Here is a 24,233-nt window from a genome sequence, read left to right as displayed (position 1 = left end):
AGAAACGGCTCGCTTGGCATGCGATAAGCAATCACGGAACCGTCATATTAGATACACCTTCCGGAGATGCCTGAAATGTCAAATACGTCTGAATTGGACAAATGAACACTTTTTAGGAGTCAGAACTGCTGCTGAGTTCGATCCTGGAGCTAAATTTTGTAATTCAACTTAGTTTAAGAAATTCTCGAGGTTATGGCATCTGCACAAATGAAATAAACCCACGAACGCTAACGTCTCCAGGCATTTATAAGCATTGCAATGTACCAAGAGATTTGTAGCTATGATGAACAGGCTTTCGATTATATGATTGAGGAAAGTGGAAAAAACCACACAAACTGTCGTTAAGAAATTGTTGCGGCCTGTTCCAAGTGAAGGCATGGTTGAGCAGGCGAAAAAACATGTCGGCTTCAGACCCCAGAGATGTAACCCAGGATACCCTTTAAACCTCAGAGAGTGAGGTGGCCGAGGATGGAGCTTGATGAAGGATTAATTAATAAAGCCGTTAATGATCTTCATAAGGGGTGTTTTAATTAACCCAAACACCCAATATTCACTCATGCACTTCCTTGGAGTTGCATTAGGGTGCAGGCAAAGTTTCAGGCTACTAGGTTTCATGGTTTTGGAGTTATGGAGGAGACACACTGACACACAGGAAAAATTACCTCTGAAGCTTTGAAAAGCAGACCATTGCGAGATATCAGAACCACCAGGAGGATATTCATATTTGAAGTGCTTGTTAAGTGCTAGGGTACTCTGATTCCATTTTTGGTTGTCTCCATCTCCATCTGGGCCAACATCCTGTTCAATATATGTGCACGTGTAACTTTGCACTTTGAGCATAGCTTGTACCATAATTCAACAGCATGGAAGTAGGATCTCTCCTTGCCTGATCCACATTTTATCTCTACTCTGTATTTAAAGGGTAAAGGGTATTAAAATGGCCTCCAGTTCATGCATGCTTTGCCTTAAACACTGATGATTCATGAGGCCTAAGTCACATTTGCTCTATGGCGAGGATACGGCGGCCGTACGCCCTCTGAATTGACAGAAACGTGCGGCGGCCGCAGAGTTTCTGCGGTGGCCTCAGGGTGGCCCTACGCCGTTTGGCTATATTTTACTGGTCGTAAGGTTGCCGTGGAATTATAGCGCGGAGTTATAACTTTTTTCATTTCTACATTCGCCGTAGCAATTCGACAAGCCGAAACAAAAGAACTGGAAAAAGAAAAAAAGAAAAAAAAAGAACCCACTCGTTACCGTCTGTCTGGCCGCACGTTCGCCGCACGACCGTTCCTGCGGTCGCCTTGCGGGCACCTTGCGTCTGCCTTGAAAATTCTATGGCCGCCGCAGGAACGCCCTAAGGTCACCGTGCGACATCAAATCAAAGACCGTACGGCACCCCCACGTTTTCGGTCTCCACAATTTATAAATACGCCTTGCGGCTCCCCGAAAAATCAAAACATATGTGACTGCTACATTGTGTGACCATGGAAATACTGCGGCCGCCCTATAATTGCTAGTGGCCGTAGATTTTGTAGACTCCACGGCCGCCGTGGCAAATGTGACTTAGGCCTGATTGATGTATCTGCAGATTATTCATCACTAACTCTCCTTGGACAAGCTGTATCAAACACCAGAAGTCAATACCGAGCGGCGATGTTCGATAGACTGTACTGTACTGTGCTATATCATTTTCTCATGAAGCAGATATTGTGGCAAGTATTTCCTTGATCGAACAGAAGTAATTGTGTTGTGTTTCTCTTTGCCGATGCTCTCCGAAGGATAGCCACCTTGAGAAAGCCTCTTATTTCCCAATTAGTTAATTTTACTGTGAGGGGCGGTTAAAGGGGAGAGGGGGGTATGAAAGCATGTTAACCCTTGGTGGGGCGAACGCGTCCGGGTTTACGAGCCCACGATCATTTTGGTATGAACTGTTTCCTATCTCATGCAAAAACGGGAGCTGGCCTGGCAACAAGTCTGGAGGCCAAAAATATAAATCTCTGCTTTCCCACCATTTATTTATTTATTTATTTATTTATTTCTTTATTTTTTTATTTATTAGGGCACTGCCCGGCCAGGTGTGTTTTTGAAATGCGTTTTTAAAAAAAATGACTGGCGGGGGTTTTGGGCCATGTTTTACATTGAAAAGCCATGGAGTTATTGGCCTCATAGTGATTACCTTTTTCCTGCGGGCTGACGCAGCACTGCCTGACTCCCCATTCCAGCACACAATTTATCGGTGCCTTCGGTGGCCTGAAAACAGCCGTCAAGGACAACTTGTGGTAGCTTGAAACCCTGGGCAGATTTTGAAGTACCTACACCCAAAATGTGGAGTCTCGAGGTGCTACGATTCGGCCATGAAAGAATAACACACAAACAAAATGCACAAACACTTGAAATGATTGAAAGCTATGAGAGAGTGATCACAAAATAGTTGTCTCTTCCACGACCACAATTGAGCCAACATATTACGTATTAAACTCTTCATTATCCAACACTATCTTACTGTTACTCTCACGGAATCTCAGGTTAATCTTTCAGACACAAGTCACAGAAAAGGTGCTGGAAAAATGGTGGTTACAATATAACGACGACAAGAGTGTGTCCTTACATTTGAGTGTAATAAATATTATTGGGCGATTAATTATAATTTCTCGATTAATAAAGCAGGAAACCTTTACATATGTAATTGGGACTGTTGGACCGTTACCCAATCCTGGAGCATTCTATCTGATACCAGAGCTTGTACATTTGTACGGTGCGTGAAACCGAAGCCGGTGGCATCCCGCCATGCTGGCCCAAGTGCTTCCGGCGCAATTACATCAGAGTTTAATTAGGCTGCGGCTACGGTAGTTGGTCGGTTAATGGTGCGTCCATCTCTGTGGTTTGATTGTTTCGCGCAATTAAAATGGCATTCGCGCATGGTGATTATCGCTTATTTTATTTTAAAGAGGAAATTTATTTGTGTCAAATGTGCCATTTTATTGCACAAAGTTTTGTGTTCAGTTCAAAATGTGATGAGCCCTTTTGACCTCCATTATTGGTGGAGTTACAATTGCAAGACTTTCAACAAATGCATTGTTTTCACAACCTCAAAACGCATGCACGACATCACCTTGGTTTCTCAAGATGGTTACGCCGATAACCCTGCTCTCGAGTATCAAGGTATCCTGTGGTCACGGTGATGTCGTCTTCTCTCAGCTCATCCCGGAGTTCTTCGGCAAAGATCCGAGTTTCCTGGAGAACCGATTCGGGCTGCATCTGGGTGTGCGTCAGGACGGGCAGCCAGTTCAGGACGTGGAATTGCCACCGTGGGCATCTGGTACGTCGGTTTAAACTTTCCAAATAAATTCATTTCTCTTGTGTACATGGACATGCCTTGTTCATAACCCTCGTTTTGCACTGATGTCCCCATCGACGTGGTTACTCGCCCAAGAGCCTCGGACGCATCCTGAAAATTCGGATGTTTATGATGGTTCCCGGAGTGTTTTGTCTTAGTGTCCGTGATGTCCCGCTTTTTGAAGAATGGTATTCCCATTGTTATTTTGAAATTATTTAATTTTCCCCCAATTTTTAATTATTTGATTATATTTTTAAATTTTTATATATATTTTTTTTTTTATTTCGATTTTTCAATTATTTAATTTTTTAAATTTCAATTGCAGTATTTTTAATATTTTTTTTTCTCGATCGTTTAAATATTTTTCAGTTTTCAATTCGTTAATTTTCCCATTTTTATTTTTTTATTTTTTAATTAATAGGCAGAATAACAAGTGCTAACAATTGTCTAATAATAGGATTTGGCTCTACCAGGAACCGTTTGGCATCACTGATCGCAGCCCTCCAGTTGTTTATGAAAACACTCCTCGGTATTCACTTTGAACACCCAGTTAGTTTGTCCAATTAATTCTCCAAAAGGAAATGATACTTTGTAACCTCATTCGCAGGTATGTAAAGAGCTATCGTGACCAAAAAGTACCCAAAGCGGTCGGTATCTGTGGAATGCTCCAAAGTAAAGGAACTCCTCGCCTAATGTCCGTGCGGTCGACGATTTGAATAAAGCAGTCGTCGTACTGTATGTGTGTTTTATTTGATTTGTTTTGATATTCAGTGTGTGTGTGTGTGTGTGTGTGTGTGTGTGTGTGTGTGTGTGTGTGTGTGTGTGTGTGTGTGTGTGTGTGTGTGTGTGTGTGTGTGTGTGTGTGTGTGTGTGTGTGTGTGTGTGTGTGTGTGTGAGCGCGCGCTATGAAAATTCCAGATGAGTCAACACTTCTTGGTTTCATTCTGGCTATTTTATCGAGGGTAGTTTGGAATGGGTCAACCTCGTATAGTGAACGTTATTTGCACCTGTATATACCCACAATGCCAAAGAGCATCATTTATTTCCGGCCAGCAGGACAATCCTCCAAATTATGATATTTTGATGTGAATTTTTGTTCTGTGTAATGCGATGCTTGTCTTCCGATACTATTTACAAAGCTTGGCTCTCAATATGACTTCCTTATGTTGTCTTGAATATCAAAATAGCTTTCATTGGAAACCTGTCGGGAATTTAACTCGAGTTCAACTTTGAGACTGACTCTCTTGAGTACAATCCTGCCATGTGGAGGGTAAACAACATCATTGTCGACATTGGATACCATTGATAGATTCCCTTTGACCATCCGTCACTGCAGACTCTGCAGACTATCTGAAAAAGCAGAGCGAAGCACTGGAGAGTCCTTTTGTCTCACAACGCCTCCATGACTGGATAGACCTTATCTTCGGCTACAAGCAGCGTGGTGATGAGGCTGTGAAAGCACATAATGGTGAGTCCTCCATACCCTTTGGATGCTCCCACTCCCCCCTCCCCCACTCCCCTTCCATAAACTTTGACCCTTCCACCCTCCACTTCCCTGGGATATTTATGTCCTCCCCCCCCCACCCTTACCCTCCAGGTATTCTGTCTTCCCTTCCCCTCCCCCATCCTCAAACCCCAAGTCATCAACCTCACCTCCCAAACCCCTAGTTAGCAACCCCGCCTCCCAAACCCCATCTCTCTGTCCTCCCCTCCACCCGCTCATAAAAGTGAAAGGACATTCTTACATGGATCACTACATATTTAATATCGTTTCACCACAATCACCGAGTTTCAAGTTGTCTTGTTACCTGGTCTCTGTATCCTGGTCTATTTTGTGTCGCTGACAATCTCTAAAATAGCGTTTTTAACACGTTTGGTAAAAATGAATAAATAAAATAAAAGTTGCTTTAATTCCTACCGTGACGTCACGTCACGTGAATGACGCTCTTCGTCGCCTCCAACTTGCTACGTATGTCTATTTACTTCACATAATATGTGAACTACATGTCCATGCACATGTGAACGAGTTTGTTTATAAATCCTGTACTTGCACCATTATTCAGCCTTAAAAACTCAGGTGGAAACCAAATGGACAGGTTGGAGTTTAAAAAAAAAATTCTTAAAGACTTCAAATAGTAATTATGATCATTTTCTTTCCTCTGCGTACCTTTACTTCATGATAGACGACGCGTTTAGTCTTCAAATGTGCACCAGAACCCTGAAGCCTAAGACCGATACGTAGCGAACAAAGTGGCGGTGATTTGATGGGTTTATTTTGAGGAAATAATTGTGGGTGGAGTCATGCCAGCGAAGCTCCGCCCTGGACGGACAGACAGACTGGCGGAGAATATATGAATATGATGATAGCGTGACAACACCATTTGCTTTGAGCAATATTTCATAATACATAATAACCTCGATTATGTGGCCATCTGTAAGCGATACGGGTCGGGTCACGTACCTGAGCACGCGCCGGAGCAGCGCGTCGCTGCTATTCCCTTTCCATTAACGGACATTTTGCATTTTCTTTTTTTCTCGCGGATTTCCTGTTCTGACGTATCATGTCTCCCACACACGGGAGGTGAAAATGTCAACATTTTCATGAGCATTTTGAGCTGTGAGAACACAGATGTTTTTTTTTTTCACCCTGTTATTTAATTTACATTTATTTAATTATATTCATGACGAAGATCAGTGCGATATACTAGTCTTATCCTCCGACGTTTTCTCTTGCCTTGACGATTGGAGCTTTCAAATCTGAATTGACATGTTCACACTCGATCCAACGTGCGGATGGGGAGTGGGGAGAGAGCTGGGGGAGATGTGGTGGGGTTTTGCATTCCCCTCTGAATGTCTGTGATTCTTCTTCTTCTTTTGCATTTCCTTGACAACGTGCTGCATGAGGAACGTCCACGAGTGGGTAAAGCAGATTGCTGAATGAGATATTAGTCTTCTTCTTCTTCTTCTTCTTCTTCTTCTTCTTCTTCTTCTTCTTCTTCTTCTTCTTCTTCTTCTTCTTCTTCTTCTTCTTCTTCTTCTTCTTCTTCTTCTTCTTCTTCTTCTTTTTCTTCTTCTTCTTCTTCTTTTTCTTCTTCTTCTTCTTCTTCTTCTTCTTGTTCTTCTTCTTCTTGTTATTCTTCTTATTCTTGTTCTTCTTCTTCTTCTTCTTCTTCTTCTTCTTCTTCTTCTTCTTCTTCTTCTTCTTCTTCTTCTTCTTGTTCTTCTTCTTCTTCTTCTTCTTCTTCTTCTTCTTCTTCTTCTTCTTCTTCTTCTTCTTCTTCTTCTTCTTCTTCTTCTTCTTCTTCTTCTTCTTCTTCTTCTTCTTCTTCTTCTTCTTCTTCTTCTTCTTCTTCTTCTTCTTCTTCTTCTTTCCATCAATTCAAGCGATAAATAACTTTATGGTGAAGGGGAACCAGAGGTGAAGTGAGATTTGATAAGTACGACAAACCTTTGTGGAAGTTTATTTTAGAAATTCTTCACTAACTTGATTGCAGTGCTGTTATTGGCAAGGATGATGAGGGAGTGAATACATTCACACGCTCGCTCGTTTGTGGACTGTGCAGACAATCGAACGGGCAGATATTGAATCTCGGTTGTGTAATCGTCTCCTGCCTTGAAATGGCTCACCTTGCGAACTGCTTGTGGACTTGTTATGCAAGGGTGACACTTGTGTGGTTTGGGATTAACCGGTGAAGATTCCATTCCTCGTGATGGGTTACTTCCCCGAGAATTACGTCGTGCATAAATCCCCCATAATTTGTGTGTTTTACTCTGACTTCTCATATCCTCTATCACTGGAGGATTGCTATGTCATACATATGTTTGATTTGATGTGTCGCACTTTTTACAGAGCAGCGGTGCGGCCAAAGCAGTTTCTTAGCAGGGGTTGTACTGGGTAGTGTCTCATTGCCTTTCCAACATTGTTTGCCTGTGCTCTATTCTCTTAAACGCTGAGCATCGAGAAAGGAAATGGCACGTGCCATTTTTTTTAAGTCTTTGGTATACTCGGACGGGGATTGAACCCCCCCCCCCAGACTCACAGCGGATACTCTAACCATCATGCGACAGAGTCTGGTCTCACCCAATCCTGACCCACCCCACCCTCCCTCCAAGCCATGAGTTTTTTTTTAAACCCCATAAAATCTTTCCGTACACTCTTTGAGTACAACCACTAGTTTTCAACGAATTCCGTCCAGTGGTTCAGGGTTGTATAGATGTCAAATGCACGCACGCACGCACGCACGCACACGAACACAAACAAATGGACACTTCTCTAATGTTTGCACGATAATCAGTGGTGATGCAGATAATTCGATCCTTCGTTTCATTTTCAGTGTATCGGTTAATCAGTGTTAGCTTTTTATCATAACGGGACAAGTTATGGTGTGTGTTTGATGTTGCACAGTTTTCCACCCTCTGACATACGAGGAAAACGCTGATTTGGACAGGTAATTAAAAAAATAAACCTCGTCCTAGATCACCCCCTCCCCCCCATCCCTCCAAACAATCCAACATGACACGTTATTGTTCCTCCTCTTGTAACTAGCCTGGTGCTGATTCATTTGTCCTATGGCCTGTAGAATTGGTGATGCTACGCATAAGATCGCGGTGCTGACGCAGATCCTGGAGTTTGGTCAGACTCCGAAGCAACTGTTCACGACTCCACACCCCCAGCGAATGACTCCGTTTGCCAATGAATGTCGGCCACACTCCCAGCGATTGTCTTCAGTTGGGAGTAATTCTACTCCTCGTGCACAATCATCGGAAGGCCCTGAATGCTCCAAAGGTAAGACATCCATGAGATGGTTTTGTTGAATATTTCCACTAAAACTGCCACGTTTTATTAAAATAGTAACATGAACGCTGAGCCTACATGTGATATATCCGCTCGTCATGTGTGCACACGTCATTTGCTGCATGTTTGCTACGAGTACATGTACAGCATTTGCTACAGCCGTGGTCGCAATACAAGGTTATTGTGACGATGGTTCTTGTGATGTCCTCATTACTTCCGCCGCTGAATGTGGACGGAGGTTGTGTTTTCACCCTTGTTTGTCTGTCTGTCTGCAGGATATCTCAAAAAGGTATGGACTGATTAGGAAGACACTTTGTCGACTGGTTAGGTGTGTGACAAGGACGAATTTATTCGAATTTCGTGAAGATCCGGATGCAGACGCCGGAATTTTGAAGTGGTTCTTCACCATTGAGAGATAGGATCAAAAATGATATGCAGCGTAGCACGATATCTCAAAACGTTGTGGACAGATTCAGACAAAACTTGGAGGATGAATTGTGTCAGTGACGAGAACAAGCTGATTCGATTTTGGTTGAGGTTCAGATGCAGATCGAACCTATCAGTGGGCTGCGAAACCTAAACCTTTCATCCTGGTGGAGGTATATTCTCCACCGAGTCCCGTTCTAGTTTCCTATTGTTGGGAAGATACAGTACAGCACTCAGCGTAAAAATGGAGGCAAAAAAAAAATGAACATTTCACTCATTCATATCCATAATCTCAAAGCATGGGACATGGGGGGATGATGGGCATGGAGGGATGATGGGACATGGAGGAATGATTGGACGAGGAGGGATGATGGGACATGGAGGGATGATGGGATATGGAGGGATGATGGGACAAGGAGGGATGATGGGACATGGATGGATGATGGGACATGGAGGGATGATGGGACATGGAGGGATGATGGGACGAGGAGGGATGATGGGACATGGAGGGATGATGGGACACGGAGGGATGATGGGACATGGAGGGATGATGGGCATGGAGGGATGAAGGGACATGGAGGGATGATGGGAAACGGAGGGATGATGGGACATGGACGGATGATGGGACATGGAGGGATGATGGGACATGGATGGATGATGGGACATATATATATATATATATATATATATATATATATATATATATATATATATATATATATATATATATATATATATATATATATATATATATATATATATATATATAGCCTGGTGTGTTGGCGCAGTGGTTAGGGCAGCGGCTTGGGATCCAAAAGGTCCTGAGTTCAAGCCCCGTTGGGCCACTGAATTAATACAACAGGGGGTTGACTCAGCCTGTCATCCTTCCGAGGTCGGCGAAATGAGTACCAGTGTACTGGGCCGGTGTATACCCCGGTTAAAACAGGTGTACCATATCCCTGTGTCGTAAGAGGCGACCAGGGTTGCGTCAGGAAGGGCATCCGGCGTAAAACATGTGCCAAATCACTATGCGGATCGGATGATCTGCTGTGGCGACCCCTAACGGGAGCAGCCGAAAGGAGAAGAAGAAGATATCCATAATCTCAAAGCCACCTTGCCAGTACCGCATCTCACTAGTGACTTGTCACGATCACATTTGCCCTCTGCCTTGCTCCACAATTATACACTTCAGAAAACACAAAATACGGAACAAGAGCTGGATAGACATGTCCTCCCACCTCAAATGCACAAAAGCTCAATCACTAATGAATATGGATGTTCCAGATGATTATGGTGCAAGCTCATCCTTTGAGGACCTCACCGAGGAGACCCGAGTGATGGTTTGGAGCTCATTGGATCGTCTCCAGATTTCCTCACAGCACAAGATACATAAAGAGTAAGTTGTATGGTTTTCTCCAAATTTCAAAAATGACAACTCTAAATGTTCATTTTCATTGTGCTCATTAATCCAAGTTGATTTATTTGGGTGCAGTTTGGAATCGATGTAATCCATTGGTTGTTATTATCCCTTCCGATGTTGATAGTGATTTATTTTCTTTTTCATGAGCTACCAATAATGTACATCTGAGCTCATTACAAAGAGCTGAGATGTACATTTGCATAAAAATACAGAGAAAGGTGAGAGGAGATGCATCGAGAAGTATGTCCTCGTGATCTCGTGTTTAACGGGACGTCTTGTCCAATCTTCTTGCTTGTTGTTGAATTTTATATCCAGCGGGCCATTATGTTGTGCAGTGGCCTGCAAAAGTATTCACTCCCTTCCAAAAGCAGCCCCGTGACATGATGCTGCCACCATCATGCTTGACGTTGGGGATGGCGTTGACTGGATGATGTGCAGTGTGAGGTTTTGTGATCAGACGAGACAAAAATTGAACTTTCTGGTCTAAATTCAAACCGTTACGTCTGGAGCAAACCTTTCTCCACATGCCTGCAGTGTCATTGAGATGTTTTTTTCACAAACTCTATCTGAGCTTTTAGTTGTGTCTTTTTTTAGTCATGGCTTCTTTCTTGCCACCTGTCCATAGAGGCCAGCTTTGTGAAGGGAACGGAATATTGTTGATTGATGGACACTGACCCCCAACTCAGACCTAGAACCTTGCAGATCTTCCAAAGTCATTGTTGGATTTACAGTGACATCCTGAACCAGTTTTCTGCTTGCCCGGCTGCTGAGTTCCGATGTGCGACCTGATCTGGGTAGAGTTTCGGTGGTATGATACGTCTTCCACTTCTTAATGATGGATTTCACTGACTCAAAGGGATAATGAGTGACCTTCAAATCTTCTTGTAACCCTCTCCTGAACAATGCTTCTCCACCACTTTATGTCTGACTTCTTTGGGAAGATCCTTGGTCTTCATGGTTGCCTTGTTGGTTGACGATGTGAGTTGCACCTTAAATATCCTTAGATATGTGGTGGTGCTTAATTTTTCACTTAAACCAGTGATTACATACAGGTTAAACGTGTTGCACTTATTTTGTAACCTTTCAAACAAATAATTTGCTCCTGAAGTGATTTTGAGTTTATTAGGCAAAGGGTTTGAATACTTACGTAACTGAGAATCATCTGATTTTCTCAGTTAATCTAACTGAGTCACATTTTATCGTCAAAACGTTTTTCCCTTTATCAATTTGGAGTAGTTTGTGAAGACTCTATCTGTTGAGTTTGATTTGAAAGCATCATGAAATAAACTCAGGTGGCATCAAAATGTGAAAACTTTGGAGAGGGGTGAATACTTTTGCAGGCCACTGTTTTGGTGTTTCCCAACTTCCTCTGTCCGATGGTCCTCAGACCCCTAACCTAACTGTGTCCCTTCTCCTCCACTGTCAGTACCTTGCCTTTTTACCCTCAATCGGCTCACTCTTCCATGAGCCAATATCTTTTGTAAAAACAAGCAAGGGGATGGACTCACAGGAAGAAGAGAGGGGAAAGGGAAGGAAACCAAAGGAACTTAAAAGTGAGGAGGAACAGATTGGGACCATACTCTGTGCAGAGCGTTGGTCCTGCTTAAGCAGTCTCCTTTGCTATTGGGCACAACCCTGGATGGGTCGCCACTCCGACACAGTATCCCAGCAAGCTGGCACTCATTTTGCCGACCTCGGAAGGATGACAGGCTGAGTTAACCCCACCTGGTATTAATTCAACAGCTGAGCTGGTTTTGAACTCAGGACCCTAGGATCCAAAGCCCACCACCCTAACCATTAAGCCATTAAATAAAAGGCATAAAAAGCCAACACCAGGCATTAAAAGTGAGAGGGAGGGTTAATTGCAATAGCAAAGGTCATGAGTAGGGATGAAGGATGACATGAGCTGATGGTGTAGGACCAACGTGATGCCTTGGAGTGAAGAATGATTAAACAGACTGAGGAAGAAGTTTGCACTAGTGGAAGATGAGATGTAAAAAGGAGTGAAATGGAGTGGAGTGATAAGCCTGGATTGTGGATGTTTAGGCCTAAGTCACATCTTCCACGGCGGCCGTGGGGTCTTCAAAATCTACGGCCACTAGCAATTATACAGCGGCCGCAGTATTTCCACGGTCACACAATGTAGCAGTCACATATGTTTTTATTTTTCGGGTAGCCGCACGGCATATTTATAAATTGTGGAGACCGAAAACGTGGGGGTGCGGTACGGTCTTTGATTTGATGTCGCACGGTGACCTTAGGGCGTTCCTGTGGCGGCCATAGAGGGGGGCCCTCAGGCAAACGTGCGGCCAGACGGATTGTAATGAGTGGGTTTTTTTTTTCTACCAGTTTTTTTGTTTCGGCTAGTCGAATTGCTACGGCGAACGTAGAAATGAAAAAAGTTATAACTCCGAGTTATAATTCCACGGCGACCTTACGACCTGTAAAATATAGCCAAACGGCGTAGGGCCACCCTGAGGCCACCGCAGAAACTCTGCGGCCGCCGCACGTTTCTGTCAATTCAGAGGGCGTACGGCCGCCGTATCCTCGCCGTAGAGCAAATGTGACTTAGGCCTTAGTAACAGACCGTCCAAAATTATCGATATTTCAAAGACCTAAAAGGAGTAGGAAAGGGGTGGGGGGGGGGGAGGGGGTGGTTGGTTGATACTCTTGTACGACTTTAAATGCTTTTTGAAAATGTCGATTTTAAATCTACAAATGATTGCAAAGAAAACAAACACCCCCAGATCAATAAAATGGAGAAAATAAACGACAACATCTTACCTCCAGCATGTACGACAGCGCTATGATATTCACACTGAGCCTACATCTTGATCGAAACCATCACATGCATTACGTCGACATTGCACGTCTCACTTCGCAGCTGGCCCCACTGTGATTTAATGGCCTGCTGGTGTTAGTGGTACTTCATGAATACCTTTTCCATGCATGCGTGTGTACGCATCGCTTCATGTACAGAGTGCTCAATGAGCGTGCACATGTTATTGACCTGTGACTTGATTCAGTCGTTCGCGAAAAGTGCGTCACGGTTGCTTCGCCGTCACACGTAGATCGGGTGCGGGTTCTTCGTGGACATCAGTGTATGAAACATCAAACATCAAACATCAAAAGACCGCCTTCGAGTGCGTGTCAAACAGATTTCTCACGGCACGGCATCAAAATCCATCATTTGCTGCGTGTTGTTCCTTTAATAATGCATCTTCCCAATAACGGTGGTGCAGCTCAATTGACAAAGATTTGACATTTAAGAACATTTCGGTGAAGTGGTGCATTGGAGAGTAGAAATATCACCCATAAATGCAACAAAGTGAAATCCTGTTTTGACAAGAAAGATTAAGGTGTTGACTACATGCTTTGTTAACTTCCGCCATCGAAGATGGATAGAGGTTACTGTTTTCACCCCTTTCTGTTTGTTACTTACGAAATCTAAAGATTTCGTAAGTGTATTGATGACTTCCGTCCTCTGTTTGTTTGTTTGTGTGTTTGTTTGTTACTTACGAAATCTAAAGATTTCGGAAGTATATTGATGACTTCCGTTTCTGTTTGTTTGTTTGTTTGTGTGTTTGTTTGTTACTTACGAAATCTAAAGATTTTGTCAGTATATTGATGACTTACGTTTGTTTGTTTGTTTGTTACTTACGAAATCTAAAGATTTTGTAAGTATATTGATGACTTCCGTTTGTTTGTAACTTACGAAATCTGAAGATTTCGTAAGTATATTGATGACTTCCATTTCTGTTTGTTTGTTTGTTTGTTTGTTTGTATGTTTGTTTGTTTTTGTTTGCAGGCACGATAACTCGAGAACGGAAGAAGCTACCAATGTCAAATTGCACCACGTATTCAGGAGGGTGATGGCTTGCGTTGATTAGATTTTGGTCAAAATCGGTCAAAGGTCAAGGTCACAGTGAGGTCAAACATCCAAAAAATGACAACTCGAGAACGGAAGAAGCTACCAATGTCAAATTACCCCACATGATTCAGGAGGGGGGTGGCTAGCGTTGATTAGATTTTGGTCAAAATCGGTCAAAGGTCAAGGTGACAGTGAGGTCAAACATCCAAAACACTCGATATTTGATGGTTTGGTACAGAATCATCGTAGAAACTTCTGGTTTGCGTCGCTACCTTCTCAAGAGACAGCTTTTATTAGACAAGGTCAGAGGTCAAGTTGACGATTTCGTAAGTACCAGTCTATGACTGCTTGTTACTTACGAAATCGAAAGATTTCGTAAGTATATTGATGACTTCCGTTTCTGTTTGTTTGTTTGTTTGTTTGTTTGTAGGCACGATAACTCGAGAACGGAAGAAGCTACCAATGTCAAATTACACCACGAGATTCAGGAGGGTGATGGCTAGTGCTGATTAGATTTTGGTCAAAATCGGTCAAAGGTCAAGGTCACAGTGAGGTTAAACATAATTCCGTAAATTCACGTGGAGAAATGGAGTATTTTTGCTTCACTCGACGTTACGAGTTCGTTTTAACTTCGATTTTAATTTTGTCTTCGGTTTTTGCGATCGATTAGGACGCTTAAAACTGGGTTGTCGAAATTCTGGTAAAAATCGGATGTTTTGGAGACGTTTTAAGATTGAATAAAAAATATTTCACTCGACGCGTCACGGGGCGTCCCATGATGCAGTGCGCTCAAGCAGACGCGTCGTTGAGTTACGTTTAGGTATAATATAATTGCGTGGAGAAATGGAGATTTTTGCTTCGGTCGACGTTATGATTTTTAATGGTTTGATACAGAATCATCGTAGAAACTTCTGGTTTGCCTTGCTACCTTCTCGAGAGACAGCTTTTATTAGACAAGGTCAGAGGTCAAGTTGACGATTTCGTAAGTATCAGTCTATGACTGCTTGTTACTTACAAAATCTAAAGATTTCGTAAGTATATTGATGACTTCCGTTTCTGTTTGGTTGTATGTTTGTTTGTTTGTATGTTTGTTTGTTTATTTGTTTGTAGGCACGATAACTCATGAACGGAAGAAGCTACCAATGTCAAATTGGATCACGTGATTCAGGAGGGTGGTGGCTAACGTTGATTAGATTTTGGTCAAAATCGGTCAAAAGTCAAGGTCACAGTGAGGTCAAACATCCAAAAAATGATAACTCGAGAACGGAAGAATCCACCAATGTCAAATTACACCACATGATTCAGGAGGGTGGTGGCTAGCGTTGATTAGATTTTGGTCAAAATCGGTCAAAGGTCAAGGTCACAGTGAGGTCAAGCATCCAAAGCATTCGATTTTTGATGGTTTGGTACAGAATCATCGGAGAAACTTCTGGTTTGCGTCGCTACCTTCTCAAGATACAGCTTTTATTAGACAAGGTCAGATGTCAAGTTGACGATTTCGTAAGTACCAGTCTATGACTGCTTGTTTGTTTGTTTGTTTGTTTGTTTGTAGGCACGATAACTCGAGAACGGAAGAAGCTTCCAATGTCAAATTACACCACGTGATTCAGGAGGGTGATGGCTAGTGATGATTAGATTTTGGTCAAAATCGGTCAAAGGTCAAGGTCACAGTGAGGTCAAACATAATTCCGTAAATTCACGTGGAGAAATGGAGTATTTTTGCTTCACTCGACGTTACGAGTTTGTTTTAACTTCGATTTTAATTTTGTCTTCGGTTTTTGCGATCGCTGAGGACGCTTAAAACTCGGTTGTCGAAATTCTGGTAAAAATCAGATGTTTTGGTGACGTTTTAAGATTGTATAAAAAATATTTCACTCGACGCGTCACGGGTCGTCCCATGATGCAGTGCGCTCGAGCAGACGCATCGTTGAGTCACGTTGACGTATAATTGTGTGGAGAAATGGAGATTTTTGCTTCGGTCGATGTTACGATTTTTCATGGTTTGATACAGAATCATCGTAGAAACTTCTGGTTTGCGTCGCTACCTTCTCTCGAGACAGCTTTTGTTAGACAAGGTCAGATGTCAAGTTGACGATTTCGTAAGTACCAGTCTATGACTGCTTGTTTGTTTATTTGTTTGTTTGTTTGTAGGCACGATAACTCGAGAACGGAAGAAGCTACCAATGTCAAATTACACCACGTGATTCAGGAGGGTGATGGCTAGAGCTGATTAGATTTTGGTCAAAATCGGTCAAAGGTCAAGGTCACAGTGAGGTCAAACATCCAAAAAATGATAACTCGAGAACGGAAGAAGCTACCAATGTCAAATTACACCACATGATTCAGGAGGGTGGTGGCTAGCGTTGATTAGATTTTGGTCTAAATCGGTCAAAGGTCAAGGTCACACTGAGGTCAAACATCCAAAACATTCGATTTTTGATGGTTTGGTACAGAATCATCGGAGAAACTTCTGGTTTGCGTCACTTCCTTCTCGAGAGACAGCTTTTATTAGACAAGGTCAGATGTCAAGTTGACGATTTCGTAAGTACCAGTCTATGACTGCTTGTTTGTTTGTTTGTTTGTTTGTTTGTTTGTAGGCACGATAACTCGAGAACGGAAGAATCTACCAATGTCAAATTACACCACTTGATTCAGGGGGGTGGTGGCTAGCGCTGATTAGATTTTGCTCAAAATCAGTCAAAGGTCAAGGTCACAGTGAGGTCAAATATTCAATTTTTGATGGTTTGGTACAGATAACTCAAGAACGGAAGATCCTACCAATGTCAAATTACACCACGTGATTCAGGAGGGTGATGGCTTGCGCTGATTAGATTTTGGTCAAAATCGGTCAAAGGTCAAGGTCACAGTGAGGTCAAACATCCAAAAAATGATAACTCGAGAACGGAAGAAGCTACCAATGTCAAATTACACCACGTGATTCAGGAGGGTGGTGGCTGGTGCTGATTAGATTTTGGTTAAAATCGGTCAAAGGTCAAGGTCACATTGAGGTCAAACATCCAAAAAATGATAACTCGAGAACGGAAGAAGCTACCAATGTCAAATTACACCACGTGATTCAGGAGGGTAATAGCTCATGCTGATTAGATTTTGGTCAAAATCGGTCAAAGGTCAAGGTCACAGTGAGGTCAAATATTCAATTTTTGATGGTTTGGTAAGGATAACTCGAGAACGGAAGAAGCTACCAATGTCAAATTACACCACGTGATTCAGGAGGGTGATGGCTAGTGCTGATTAGATTTTGGTCAAAATCAGTCAAAGGTCAAGGTCACAGTGAGGTCAAATATTCGATTTTTGATGGTTTGGTACAGATAACTCAAGAACGGAAGATCCCTCCAATGTCAAATTACACCACGTGATTCAGGAGGGTGATGGCTTGCGCTGATTAGATTTTGGTCAAAATCGGTCAAAGGTCAAGGTCACAGTGAGGTCAAACATCCAAAAAATGATAACTCGAGAACTGAAGAAACTACCAATGTCAAATTACACCACGTGATTCAGGAGGGTGATGGCTTGTGCTGATTAGATTTTGGTCAAAATCGGTCAAAGGCCAAGGTCACAGTGAGGTCAAACATCCAAAAAATGATAACTCGAGAACGGAAGAAGCTACCAATGTCAAATTACACCACGTGATTCAGGAGGGTGATGGCTAGTGCTGATTAGATTTTGGTCAAAATCAGTCAAAGGTCAAGGTCACAGTGAGGTCAAATATTCGATTTTTGATGGTTTGGTACAGATAACTCAAGAACGGAAGATCCCTCCAATGTCAAATTACACCACGTGATTCAGGAGGGTGATGGCTTGCGCTGATTAGATTTTGGTCAAAATCGGTCAAAGGTCAAGGTCACAGTGAGGTCAAACATCCAAAAAATGATAACTCGAGAACTGAAGAAACTACCAATGTCAAATTACACCACGTGATTCAGGATGGTGATAGCTACTGCTAATTAGATTTTGGTCAAAATCGGTCAAAGGTCAAGGTCACAGTGAGGTCAAACATCCAAAAAATGATAACTCGAGAACGGAAGAAGCTACCAATGTCAAATTACACCACGTGATTCAGGAGGGTGGTGGCTAGCGCTGATTAGATTTTGGTCAAAATCGGTCAAAGGTCAAGGTCACAGTGAGGTCAAAAATCCAAAACATTCGATTTTTGATGGTTTGGTACAGAATCATCGGAGAAACTTCTGGTTTGCGTCGCTATCTTCACTTGAGACAGCTTTTATTAGACAAGGTCAGAGGTCAAGTTGACGATTTCATAAGTACCAGTCTATGACTGCTTGTTTGTTACTTACGAAATCTAAAGATTTCGGAAGTATATTGATGCCTTCCGTTTCTGTTTGTTACTTACGAAATCTAAAGATTTCGGTCTACGAGTTCGTTTTAACTTCGATTTTAATTTTGTCTTCGGTTTTTGCGATCGATTTGGACGCTTAAAACTCGGTTGTCGAAATTCTGGTAAAAATCGGATGTTTTGGAGACGTTTTAAAATTGTATCAAAAATATTTCACTCGATGCGTCACGGGTCGTCCCATGATGCAGTGCGCTCAAGCAGACGCGTCGTTGAGTGACGTTAAGGTTTTGCGTGGAGAAATGGAGTATTTTTGCTTCGCTCAACGTTGCAAATTCGTTTTAACTTCGATTTTAATTTTGTCTTCGGTTTTTGCGATCGCTTAGGACACTTAAAACTCGGTTGTCGAAATTCTGGAACAGCGATGAATAACTGATATATATAATAAATAATAAGTCTTTTATCAGATTCTTTTGAAAAGTAATACACCTATTATGTGGCATATCCTGCTGGTACTGAATCACTTTTTTTTTAAATAAAAACAAAAAAATGGAATTTTTATAAGAAATCTAGTTTTTGTCTGGGACTCGATCTGCAAACCACAGTGAAAAATCGTAGACCACAATGAATTCAGAATTCAAGCTCCCCTTGGGCTTCTGACTGATTCAGGCTTTTATTAGACAAGGTCAGAGGTCAAGTTGACGATTTCGTAAGTACCAGTCTATGACTGCTTGTTTGTTTGTGAGTTTGTTTGTTTGTTTGTTTGTTTGTAGGCACGATAACTCGAGAACTGAAGAAGCTACCAATGTCAAATTACACCACGTGATTCAGGAGGGTGATGGCTAGTGCTGATTAGATTTTGGTCAAAATCGGTCAAAGGTCAAGGTCACGGTGAGGTCAAATATTCGATTTTTGATGGTTTGGTACAGATAACTCGAGAACAGAAGAAGCTACCAATGTCAAATTACACCACGTGATTCAGGAGGGTGATGGCTAGCGCTGATTAGAATTTGGTCAAAATCGGTCAAAGGTCAAGGTCACAGTGAGGTCAAACATCCAAAACATTCGATTTTTGATGGTTTGGTACAGAATCATCGTAGAAACTTCTGGTTTGCGTCGCTACCTTCTAGAGAGACAGCTTTTATTGGACAAGGTCAGAGGTCAAGTTGACGATTTCGTAAGTACCAGTCTATGACTGCTTGTTTGTTTGTTTGTGTGTTTGTTTGTGTGTTTGTGTGTTTGTGTGTTTGTTTGTAGGCACGATAACTCGAGAACGGAAGAAGCTACCAATGTCAAATTACACCATGTGATTCAGGAGGGTGATGGCTAGCGCTGATTAGATTTTGGTCAAAATCGGTCAAAGGTCAAGGTCACAGTCAGGTCAAACATTAGATTTTTGATGGTTTGGTACAGATAACTCGAGAACGGAAGATCCTTCCAATGTCAAATTACACCACGTGATTCAGGAGGGTGCTGCCTAGTGCTGATTAGATTTTGGTCAAAATCGGTCAAAGGTCAAGGTCACAGTGAGGTTAAACATAATTCCGTAAATTCATGAGGAGAAATGGAGTATTTTTGCTTCGCTCGACGTTACGAGTTCGTTTTAACTTCAATTTTAATTTTTGTCTTCGGTTTTTGCGATCGCTTAGGACGCCTAAAACTTGGTTGTCAAAATTCTGGTAAAAATCGGATGTTTTGGAGACGTTTTAAGATTGTATAAAAAATATTTCACTCGCGCGTCACGGGTCGTCACATGAAGCAGTGCGCTCGAGCAGATGCGTCGTTGACTCACGTATGGTTTTGCGTGTGTGCGCTGACGGTGTTTTCGATAAAGATGGTGTTTAAAAGTCATTTTTTATCCCAATCAAGGTTATCGTTGCATGCCTGACTCGCTGAGCCATCGGATTATGTCAAGATTGTTGGTGGATGGCCGAATATTACGGTTTTGTGACTGATAAAATAATATAAAATAATTGCGTGGAGAAATGGAGATTTTTGCTTCGGTCGACGTTACGATTTTTGATGGTTTGGTACAGATTCATCTTATAAACTTCTGGTTTGCGTCACAACCTTCTCTGGAGACAGCTTTTATTAGACAAGGTCAGAGGTCAAGTTGACCATTTCGTAAGTACCAGTCTATGACTGCTTATTTGTTTGTTTGTTTGTTTGTTTGTGAACAGTATTATGGAAAAACTCCTCGACGGATTTCGACGAAACTTGGTGGGGGGTGGGGTTAGGTCTGGTCCAAGGATCATGCCATTAGATTTTGGACTCGGTCCAAAATCCAATATGGCCGCTATGGTGGCCATTTTGAAAAAATATTTTAATTTTTTTTTTTTTGCATTTGTACATGTTTTAAGTGATTTCCAACCCCTCCCCCCCCCCCCAAAAAAAAATTGTTAGAGAAAAAAAACAATTTTGCAACTTTTTTTTTCAACAAAATTTCGATTTTTTTTGCATTTCTACATGTTATAAGTGATTTCCAACAAAAAAACATGCCAAAATTATAATTGCAGCTGATTTTGGAACTTCAGGTGGATATACCCACGTAAAATCAATTTCTGTCTCAAGGAATCAAGTTATGACGAATGAATTGAGTATGTAAAAGTAAAAGGGAAAGTTGCAAACTATAACTCTGTGAGCACTGTTGACATCAAATTGAATGAATAGGATATCAGGTTCACTTGAGTGACCTTGCAGTATTGGCGGCGGAAGTTTTGCACTCTACCGAGTGCTCCCAATCTTGTTTGGGTGTTGTTTTGACTTGAAAAGTCTGATTCTGTTTTTATTGCTGAAAAAAAAATGTTGAAAAGTATTAGTTTTGGGGGAGGTAGAGGGAGGTCTTGAAAAGTCGTAAGCTACAAATGATGAGATATTTACATTCCACAGCAATCTAGTAGAGAGAGAGAGAGAGAGAGAGAGAGAGAGAGAGAGAGAGAGAGAGAGAGAGAGAGAGAGAGAGAGAGAGAGAGAGAGAGAGAGAGATAGAGATAGAGATAGAGATAGAGATAGAGATAGAGATAGAGATAGAGATAGAGATAGAGATAGAGATAGAGATAGAGATAGAGATAGAGATAGAGATAGAGATAGAGATAGATAGATATATGAAATGTGAAATGGGACTACCAGGCCACAGGGAAGATCAGTACCCCCATTGCATGGTACTGCAGCTGAAAGCCTTGTATATCATGAGAAGTTCACGTTCTCCAAACAGAGCCACAGCCTAGGCATCCTCCCTTGTGCCAAGTCCATGCTTGGCGAACATCGTTGATACATCCATGAAAGGTCATGCCTGATGGTTGAGGCTGATCGATGGGGTACCATCAACAAAAAGGAAAAAGTTTTGGTGGGAATGCGTAGAAACCGTTTCCATATTAATGAGGAACAGGACTTTTGTGACGAGTCGGCGGGTTGTCACCAACTCCATGCCTAAATCCCAAATTCCTCCTTTGACTAGCACTGGGAAGGAAAAGGGAAATAATCCAGTGTAATTCATGCCATGAGACTGCTTCAGCAGCACTGTACCTGCCTCCGGGCAGGACACTGAAGACTGACGAACAAGACTGGGCTCGAGACATTGGCTTGGAGCACTCCATCCTCTCATGGGAGAGGAGATGAAAGGATTCCGTCGAGGCTGTGTCAGCGGAAATAAGCACGCTTGCAAAGAATATCGCCTTGGCTGACCTCGGCTGTCCACCCAGTCATTCTTTGTTATTAGCTGCCATTTTATTTTGTTGTAGTTTCATTACCTCCACCACCGAAGGTGGGCAGAAGTTGTGTTTTCACCCCCGTCTATTTGTTTGTTTGTTTGTCTGTGAACAGGATATCTCATAAAGTTGCAAACATATTCGGACGGCACTTGGTGGACAGGTTTGGTGTGTGACGAGGACGAATTGATTAGATTTTGGTTCAGGTCAAGGTCCAGATCCGGCCAATGAGTAGGATACAAAACATAATCTGTTCATCCTGGCGGAGGCATGCGCTCCACTGAGTGTCGTTCTAGTTTACCTCTGTCATCGAAGATCGGAGGTTACTGTTTTCACCCCTTTCTGTTTGTTATCTTGCCAAAACGAAGTCTTGCAAGATATGTTAGTCAGCTTGAATGTTTTTTTTTTTGTTTGTTTGTTTTTTTGTTTGCTTGTTTGTCTGTAATCACGTATAAAAAATTCTGCAGAGCACAGTTATCATCGGAAATTTTTGTAACTTCGCATATCAGAGGCCTATAGAGGTCCCTTTCAGCACATAAAATTTTGAAGGTCAAGGTCAAAGGTCAAGGTCACTTTGTCGCAAATCAGGGGAGTCGACGAAACCCTTATTTTTTGAGTAATTTTGATCGGATCGTCTTCAAACTTCATGGGAATATAGTTCATGGTCTGGCGCTCAGCTGATTAATTTTTGGTGGCGATTGGCCTTGACCTTCATGGTTAGCGCCTCAGGTCAAACATATTTGACCCCAAGGTCAAATTTTCTAGTTTTAGGAACCATATCGTGTAGTACCTCAAATTGAACACCTCGATGAGTGCTTTCTAGATATGTCAAGCTTGAGACATTATGACGTCATTTGGTGACGTTATGAGGCAAAAGCATATTTTTCATGGTTACTCTGTAGAACGATTCTCATCGGAATCTCTCGTAGGCAGATATTCCTCAAGGAGTCGCTCCTGGTGGATAGCAGCTCTGTTCACCTCAGTGTGACCTTAAAGAAGTCACACCTGGTCACCTTTTGGCAAGATACAGGTCACCCTGCGGGTGACATTGGTTTATTTGTTTGTTATCTTGCCAAAACGAAGTTTTTGCAAGATATGTTAGTCAGCTTGTGTTTTTTTTTATTTTATTTTTATTTTATTTTTTTTTGTTTGTCTGTAATCACGTATAAAAAATTCTGCAGAGCACAGTTATCATTGGAAATTTTTGTAACTTCGCATATCAGAGGCCTATAGAGGTCCCTTTCAGCGCACAAAATTTTGAAGGTCAAGGTCAAAGGTCAAGGTCACTTTGTCGCAAATCAGGGGAGTCGACGAAACCCTTATTTTTTGAGTAATTTTGATCGCATCGTCTTCAAACTTCATGGGAATATAGTTCATGGTCTGGCGCTCAGCTGATTAATTTTTCGTGGCGATTGGCCTTGACCTTCATATGTTTTTGTTTTTTTTTGTCTTTAATCACGTATAAATCACTCTGCAGAGCACAGTTATCATTGGAAATTTTTGTAACTTCGCATATCAGAGGCATATAGAGGTCCCTTTCAGCGCATAAAATTTTGAAGGTCAATGTCAAAGGTCAAGGTCACTTTGCCACAAATCAGGGGAATCGACGAAACCCTTATTTTTTGAGTAATTTTAATCTAATCGTCTCCAAACTTTATGGGAATGTCGTATATGGTCTGGCGCTCAGCTGATTAGTTTTTGGTGGCGATTGGCCTTGACCTTCATGGTTAGCGCATGAGGTCAAACATATTTGACCCCAAGGTCAAATTTTCAAGTTTTAGGAACCATATCGTGTAGTACCTCAAATTGAACACCTCGATCAGTGCTTTCTCGATATGTCATGCTTGAGACATTATGACGTCATTTGGTGACGTTATGAGGCAAACACATATTTTTCATGGTAACTCTGTAGAACGATTCTCATCGGAATCTCTCGTAGGCAGATATTCCTCAAGGAGTCGCTCCTGGTGGATAGCAGCTTTGTTCACCTCAGTGTGACCTTAAAGAAGTCACACGTGGTCACCTTTTGGCAAGATACGGGTCACCCTGCGGGTGACATTGTTTTATTTGTTTGTTTGTTTGTGAACAAACAGTATTACGGAAAAACTCCTCGACGGATTTTGACGAAACTTGGTGGGGGGATTAGGTATCGTCCAAGGATCATGGCATTAGATTTTGGACTTGGTCCAAAATCCAATATGGCCGCTATGGCGGCCATTTAAAAAATATATTTGAATTTTTTTTTTTTTGCATTTGTACATGTTTTAAGTGATTTCCAACCCCCCCTCCCCCAAAAAAAAATTGTTGGAGAAAAAAAAATTTTTGCAACTTTTTTTTCAACAAAATTTCGATTTTTTTTTTGCATTTC

General features: G+C 42.0%; 1 protein-coding gene across 4 annotated transcripts in view; it reads left to right on the top strand.

Moving 5' to 3' along the window:
- The window catches only part of NSMAF (neutral sphingomyelinase activation associated factor), a 186,827-nt gene that overhangs the window by 83,931 nt on the left and 78,663 nt on the right, over positions 1-24,233 (top strand). For all 4 annotated transcript variants that reach the window (XR_015060510.1, XR_015060509.1, XM_085890199.1 and 1 more), the window contains exons 18-22: positions 3,199-3,319; positions 4,674-4,805; positions 7,743-7,785; positions 7,918-8,123; positions 9,843-9,954. Coding sequence is in view for 2 of the 4 variants with exons in the window: in XM_085890199.1 (XP_085746325.1) it covers positions 3,199-3,319; positions 4,674-4,805; positions 7,743-7,785; positions 7,918-8,123; positions 9,843-9,954 (614 nt within the window). In the remaining 2 variants the exon portion in view is untranslated. The remainder of the gene's footprint in view (positions 1-3,198; positions 3,320-4,673; positions 4,806-7,742; positions 7,786-7,917; positions 8,124-9,842; positions 9,955-24,233) is intronic.

The sequence above is a fragment of the Eptatretus burgeri genome, chromosome 7 (genome assembly GCF_056783735.1).
Source record: "Eptatretus burgeri isolate ZD-2024b chromosome 7, Ebu_testis_v1, whole genome shotgun sequence".
In the NCBI taxonomy this organism is placed as follows: Eukaryota; Metazoa; Chordata; class Myxini; order Myxiniformes; family Myxinidae; genus Eptatretus; species Eptatretus burgeri.
This window is presented reverse-complemented; position numbering and strand designations above follow the sequence as displayed.